The sequence below is a fragment of the Teleopsis dalmanni genome, unplaced genomic scaffold (assembly GCF_002237135.1).
Source record: "Teleopsis dalmanni isolate 2A unplaced genomic scaffold, ASM223713v2 unscaffolded_contig_1428, whole genome shotgun sequence".
Classification (NCBI taxonomy): domain Eukaryota; kingdom Metazoa; phylum Arthropoda; class Insecta; order Diptera; family Diopsidae; genus Teleopsis; species Teleopsis dalmanni.
This window is the reverse complement of record NW_024032810.1, coordinates 1-8,101: the sequence shown is the minus strand read 5'-3', so window position 1 is coordinate 8,101 and position 8,101 is coordinate 1. Positions and strand designations below refer to the sequence as shown.

Sequence of the window (8,101 nt, the reverse complement as noted above, 5' to 3'; positions counted from 1 at the left end):
ATCTCAGCTATCAATGACCGTGACAAGTGATTTGTTTAAAGAATTTTATTAATTTGCTAATATTTGGCAATCTCAAAATATCTTAATGAATACTGATATTCAACGCTGATAATATCCTGATTAATCATTGTATCTAGCAGCAAATAATATATAGTTTGCAAGGTAACAGTGAATATTATTCGCTGCTATTTGAAAAGGCTTAGGGCAGTTTCTTTTCATTCTAGCTATTGCATGCATTCATGTCGATCTCTGGTGTAGGGGCATAGCTAATATCGACTACAAACCAAACCTTCCAAAAATCTTCCTCACTTGCCGAATACAGACCGAATATAAATTTTATATGAGCTCGAGCATAATTTTGATGACCAGTAAACCCTAATTATAAAGCACTTCAGCTTTTTTTGTGTTTAATTAAATATTTTGTTTAAATAAATATTTAAATATTTGCTCAGTTAATAACAGCACACTTTACATTAAACTATGATATTGTCGCAAAAGACAAAAACAAAACGATTCCCCTGGTATCCCATGAAAAAAAACAACATCAGGTTTGTTTTGGTGAAAATCGGCTTCCGAAATCGTTTCACCAGATTGATATTTTACATTTAGCATTATTACTGATAATTTTAGAAATAGATCATTATATTCACGTTTCACAAATAAATGACTAACTTCTATGCTCCCAAGTAAATTATGTTTTCTAAGAACGTGTTAAATCTATATCGAGTTTTAAATTAAACCAAGGTATTTCAAGGAATTACATTAGAAGTCGGCTATGTAAAAAGAGAATATTGGTAAAGTTGACTTCAGCAATAAACTGATAAGTCGATTAATTGGATTGTTTTTCTCGGAAAAAAAATTAAACTAATATAAAAATACAGTAAATAAAAAACCCAATATCCTTCCATAAAACTAATTCTTAAGATAAATAATACTGATATAACATATATATATATTATTTTTAAAAAAATATGAATTTAAACATCTTATAACTTTTAAATAAGGAATAACCTTCCACCATTGTCATTATCTTTAATATGTATATGTCTATAATTTCTAGATTTTTTTAAGAAAAAAATTGCAAATTTAAAAGAAATTATTTTTGTATTTATTATTTTCAAATTTATCATTTTAAAAATTAAGATTTGAAAAAATGTATATAAAAACTTGTAATGATCACTTATAAATTTGTGTAAATAAAAAATAAAAATATCAAACATTACTTTTCTTATCGTTAATTTGAGAAGCAGCGTTTCTAATTCCAATCCCTAATTAAATGATTCAATGCGAACATTAATTTTATGATAATTATCGCATATTATTAACTCTGAGAACAAATATCAAAACTTGAAACGCTTGACTGGGAGAAATTGTAGAAAAAAACCCACTAATTTTTAAGATCTGGAATTCCCCACAACCCACTACGTCACATACATTGTCCCGAGCCCTGCCCCCAACGCTCTCATCCATTTAGAATTTTAATTTGCTGCTGGACTGGACAACTTTGATTCATTCAACTAATCTGGGTTTTTCCATTTTTGATTTTTTTCACACTCAAACCCGAGAAAAAAATTAACATTCGTAGTAAAGTAGCAGAAAGTAGCAGCTGCTCAGGCAGAAATTTATATATAAAATATAGATAACCGCAAATTATTACTTTACCTCTGATGAAAAAAAAAATTAAAAAAAAATTAAAAAAAATTTGAGAAGTAAAAAAAAAATGTATGTAATACAACACAATTATTTATAATTTCAAACGACTGTTAAACGTGTTTTACTACTTGCAGTTCTAATGATGTGAGGGCTACAACTCAGAGAGTTTTTGAATATAAGAAAGTGCCACAGAAGTTAAGTACTGTTAAATCACTTCAGTCCTAAAGTCGCTGTTATCGCTTGAACTCAACATTAGATAGGTCCAGAAATGATGCTTGGCAATATGAAACATTAATTCGTGTTATCATTTTAAATGAAAATAAAAAATATATATTTTGACAATAATAATAAATATTTAAATTAAAGCAAACATATATATAATATATGTGGTAGGCAACATAAATTGAGCTTGCTTAGAGGCTTCAGCGTTAGTTAGTGTCGAAGAGCAAACAAGAAGAATGAACTCAAGAAATTTTCATATTAATTTTGCACTTAATTTCTGACTGAAATTTTGAAATTAATTAGAAATTGTGAACCTAAAAATAATATAAACAAAGACACTTGGGAAAGTACCCATGCAATATCGGATTACTATAGCTCAGTTCGAAACAAAATATATTAAAAACGTGAAAATAAACATTGTTGGGAAGATATTTTTATGGAATTGTCTGATATAAATATGACTAAGTGCCTTCAATAAAAATAAAATTAATAAAAATATATCAAAAATGCTAACAACTACAAAAAAATAATAATATACTAAACTAACAATAATTAAACATACTTCAAAGTATTAAAAAGTCAGCCAATTAAATAGACAATCACTTGAAAGCATTCAAATTTAATATCTCATAATACACAAGTATTAAATAATAATATATTTATATGTGGACCTAACACTCGCCAATAAATCGGAATTTACAGTGCATGTCAAGTGTTTAGTGGCATAAAGTTTTTAACTGAACAAAGCTTAACGTTAGCAACTTTAAGACTTAAAATATTCAAAAATTCTTTCAGTATTGTTTAATATAAAATTTAAACATATATGAAACATAATTATAAATTGAATTTAAACTATTAATGCTTTAATAGTGAAGACATAATGGTAAAAAAACGTTCTGTACACATTAACCATATAGTGGAGATCCCGAGGGATCCTTATTATATACCAAATTACAGCTTAGGTAAGAAGTTCTTCAAAAAAAAAAAAAACTTATTTAATAAATTAATAATAAATAAAATAATATATGAGAAAAAAATACGTAGAAGTTCTATATATAAAATCTAGACCTTCTAAACATCAAAAGATTTTTGAACATTTTCTTTTCTCCACAATTTCCTAGCTGACCAATATAAAAAGTTTGTTTTTATTTTTTACTAAATAATAATATGATATATTTTATTGTTTACTAATATATTATTATATTGTATATTAGCAGTTACAATACTTTTTAAAACAAATTGGATCACATAAAAAAGTGACGTAAGAATACGTCTGACATAAAATGTTAAAATGTTTAACAGAAGTAAATTTAATAAACTTTTCTCATTTTCAATTATTTAAATTGAATTAATTAAAAATCAAACAACAAAAAAAAACGAAAACGATTAAGAAAATTGTAATTATAAATTAATTTATTGCAAAAATATTTAAAAAAATTTCAATAAGTCTTATCAGTAATATCTCTCTCTCATTGCCTTTCATACAAAATCTTTCATTTAAACAAATCGAAGGTCCAAGAAAAAAATTTAATTATTTAAGCAATTAAGCAATTAACAATAAAACCAACAATAAAAGAAAGCAAAGCAAATTATAATAAAAAAATTGGTGCTATAAGTCAATCATTCGCCGGGTTAATTACGGCCCTAAAAATAAAATTCGAACATTTTCTGTCCATTTACCAACCCACAAAAGAGAACACTAAATCCAAAAGTCTTAGCCACAATGAAGGCAAAAAAATTAATGAAAATAGTTTTACGTAAATTTCGTTATAAACAATCGACATACGAGTAAGTTAAAATGTATTTTAAACAAAAATAATTTCAAAATTATTTTAAAATAATTTTAAAATAATTTCCTAAAATAAATATTAAATGAAGAAAAACTGAAAAACTGAAAAACTGAATTCTGATGACGTCGGACTTCGCATCTGGCACCGAAGAAACCGCAATTTTTGAAGACGAAATTCCTTTCAATTACAAAAGTTGAATTGAATCCGAAATGGTCGCAATTAGCTCAGTTACCAGCCGATAAATACACTTGGATCGTATAAACATCTTAAGTACTTCTTGCTTTAGCTGTTCGAGGTCTGCTGCGCATATACTTACTCTATCAGTGACAGACCAGTGACAGACGCTCTTAGAACACTTATAATGTATGTCATTTCTGTTATACTGTGAATGAAAAATATTCCTACAAAGTCAATATTCCTAGACATAGGTGTAAGACTAGTTTCTCTGATTCTAGTTATAATCGGGGGAACTAGTCAATTTAATTAACTTTTCACTAAGATTAGACAATCTTTAGGAAAGTTGTAAATTTAATTAAACTAATAAAAGCATAAATTTTATCTTCGTTATTCCTCCCAAATATCTAAACAATCGATTTTGCAATAGTTTTCCTTACAAAAAAACTATCGAAAAACTATTAAAACCTTGAGAACCAGAACGGGAAAACTATTATATTCGAGTTTCCTTATAAATATTTCAAATATATGATAGGTTCCCGTATAAGAAAACTATAGTAATGCGTTAGTCACACTACAATGTTATATAGGATAGAAAGTCTTTCATAATCAATAATCATAATCAATAATCAAAAGGCATTGTTGTGGAACTGCCTTCTAGTCTCAAAGATGATACAACATAAAAATTCAACTAATATATATAAAAACAGAAATAATTAATAAGCGTAAGTAATCTATTTTTACTACTATCTGCGTTTAGCTATACACATTACTATTTGTTAAGATCATCTTTTAAAATAGGATCAGACTCGCATGTCCGACATATTCTCAGCTTAGTGTACTTCACACTGATTGAATGGATAATAGCAAATGTGTTAAATGTTTATACTTAGCTCTATGTTTAAGTTTAAGGCCGAGTGACGTACTCCACATAGGCTATGTATATATCTGTGCCACTGCCTTATGGCTGTTGTTTTTATATATGTTTTTAAGATACGTGTATACTGTCTTGATTAAAGAAGTTCTGTTATTTATTTTCACTTAGAATGTTTGAGGCTTTCAATATGAGGCTTTTTCAGTTCTTCTAAGTTCTCGAAAAAAGTATTTATAAGAATTATACAGCAGCTTTCCTTAAGATTATGTCCGTACAATAGGTGGAAACTTGTTAGGCATACTTAGTTATTAGAAAGGATATAAAGGTTATAAAGGATATAATCTTGTGAATGTATTATAGAAGAGTGCAGTGTTAATTTCTGGCATTAATGGCTCGTTATGTCACCTAATTTGTGTTTTTCTCATGAAAGAGCCCTATATTCAGATAGCAGGTTCTGCAATGAAGTATATTATAGAATGTGGAGATTAATGCTGCTTGGATATGTGTGAAGCATCTAATATCTTATGTGTGATATACCTAATATAATCATGTTCTAGTAAATGAACTATAGTACAATTGCAAAGAATTTACTCTGTTAATGATTTACTCTCTTACTTCTCTTAATGACGGCTCCTTAATGGTAAAGAGTGTCATTTGAAGTTGATATTAGGAAAAATAAAAGACTTTTGAATACAAAGATTATAAATTCAATTTCAAAAATTGAACTTGCTTTTTAATCAATATATTATATAATCAATAACCAAAATCAATATATTAATCAATATATCAATATATATTCAATATATATTCTCTTTCTATTTCACAGTTGATATTTTAAACACTCTTGATAACCAAAGCATAGATATTAATGGAGCATCCACAGCACAAACAGAACCACAAATAAACGCAGTGTTAACAGCTTTAATGAACGCATCATCTCCAAGTTCCCCAACCCATATGCAGTCACCGGTGTTTACACAAGGATCACAACAAAATCTACAATACAAATCCGCACCAAAACCATTCATTAATATTGTGGAACAACCAGCTACAAAGCCACTTAAATTTCGTTATAAAAGTGAATGTGAGGGACGTTCGGCCGGTTCTATACCTGGCCTGAATTCTACACCCGAAAATAAAACGTATCCCACTATTGAAATAGTGGGATATAAAGGTGATGTTGTCATAGTTGTATCATGTGTTACAAAGGATCCGCCATATAGACAACATCCACATTATTTGGTGGGCAAAGATGGTTGCAAAGATGGTATATGTACCCTTGTCTTAAGCGGCGAACCTCTGCAAGCAGTTTTCTCTAATTTAGGTATACAATGTGTGAAGAAAAATGACATCAAAGCTGCATTGGAAGTACGTGAGCGTCTACAAGTGGATCCATTTAAAAGTGAGTAATTTTAAAGAATTATAAGCTATCTATGGTATATTAACGTCTCACATTCTTTAGCGAAATTCGGACACAAAGATCAACCGGCGAGCATAGATTTAAATGTGGTACGTTTGTGTTTTCAGGCTTTTTTAAAAACTGAGTCAGGTGTGAAACCATTACAACCTGTTGTATCGGAACCAGTTTTTGATAAGAAAGCTATGTCAGACCTCGTCATTTGTAGACTTTGTTGCTGTTCAGCAAAAGTAGGTGGCGGTGATGAAATTATTTTGTTATGCGAGAAGATTGCCAAAAATGATATTAAGACTATTAAAATAAGATTTTATGAGCTCAATAATGACAATCAACTTGTATGGGAAGATTTTGCTAAATTTCGGCCAGCAGATATACACAAACAGACAGCTATTACATTTAAAACTCCACCTTATCACAATCAAGACGTATTAGAGAAAGCAAAGGTAACTGAAAACGTTAATATTTTGTACTCTTTGCATTAACTATATATTTTATTTTTAGGTTTTTATTCAATTGGTGCGGCCGTCTGATGGAGTTCAAAGTGAATCTATACCATTCGAGTACCACCCAGATCCAGGTATGCGTACTTTTACGCGTCTGCGCCGTAAACTTAATTTTTCAGCAGATATTTTCAAATACTCCTGGACTTAGTCCACAGAATAGTACAAACGCCAATAAAGGTAGCAAGCCGGTGGGACGAAGTGTGAGCAGCGTATCTGGGAAACGACCGGCACATCTTAATGCTGATGTCATACATATACCACTCAAAGGCGATAGCGCAAGTAGCTTGCCACAGCAGGAAGCCTACTCTAATGCTAGTACCATAACGTTTGGTCATCAACTTGATCGTAAAACAATAAGTGCACTACAATTGGCAGACATACCAATTAATGATGGAAACATTGAATTGGTAGCCATTGCTGATCGCCAGAGCATTAAGAATCTGTGCGAGGGCGCTTATGGGGTTGTCCTTGATCCTGATGTTGATTTGTCAGAGGCAGAACATTTCGCATTATATACAAGCGTGCCGCCCGTTCCCTCAAATGCAAGTGATTGTATCGATCATTTAAACTATCAAGAACAAATCGAAAGTGGTCAACTGTTGTCGGTAAATGAGATAGCGCGACGGTTGGCGGAAGCTAATGGTCTGCAGTGAAGAGTTGATCGACATATAAAAAATACATATAGAAAAATCATTAATAATAGCTACAGGCAATAATAACTACGACTCTTTCCTGCTTTTAAAAACTGTTAAACTGTCATTAAACAAGCGAACGAAATTCTGAAAATTTCTCCTTTTATAGATTTATTTTATATTAAATTATGTTTATATATCTTTTTTTACCTACATATGTTTTCAATATTCTTATTTATGTTATTTGATATAGCAATTGTTTTTTATTTTAAATTTTGCGAATTTTTATTTTATGCTTCTTTAACATTTTTAGATCAGATCAAGCGTAAACGTCTTAAGACTGGCGGAAACCCAATGAATATTCTTAGAAGAGAATTACAGAAATATGAGAAACAGCAAAATGCTCAATTTCAAAATGATATTAAAGATATTTGTAAGTTTTTCCCTTTTTATTTTTCTTTCATTTACTTTTGTACCCTACATCCTACCAAACAAGTAGATCATTTGAATTTCATTTAATTCACATTCGCTCTATGAATTATAAACATTTTAATGATGGGAACTGCATTTTACACTTCACTACTATCCATTGGAACATAGTATATATAATACAATACAGTTACGTACATATAAAACCATATACAGTATATGGGCTCCCATATACAAGGATCTGGGTTCTCATTTATTTGCAAGGTCGTTAACTCAAACACAAATTATATCCACACAAGTGATTTTTCTATAGGTATATCCAATATAAATAATTATCGGTACGGAAATCGATATCAATTTTGTACGAGTAAAATAATAATTATGTTTTTGAATATATATCCTTTTAT

General features: G+C 29.5%; 1 protein-coding gene across 1 annotated transcript; it reads left to right on the top strand.

The window, feature by feature from the left end:
- The first annotated feature begins 2,731 nt into the window (after positions 1-2,731).
- On the top strand, positions 2,732-8,050 carry LOC119664112 (embryonic polarity protein dorsal-like). Its single transcript, XM_038073667.1, has 5 exons — positions 2,732-2,837; positions 5,540-6,115; positions 6,176-6,573; positions 6,632-6,707; positions 7,579-8,050. The coding sequence occupies exons 1-5, from the start codon at positions 2,756-2,758 to the stop codon at positions 7,782-7,784; spliced, it is 1,338 nt and encodes a 445-aa protein (XP_037929595.1). The 5' UTR covers positions 2,732-2,755; the 3' UTR covers positions 7,785-8,050.
- Positions 8,051-8,101: the final 51 nt, after the last annotated feature.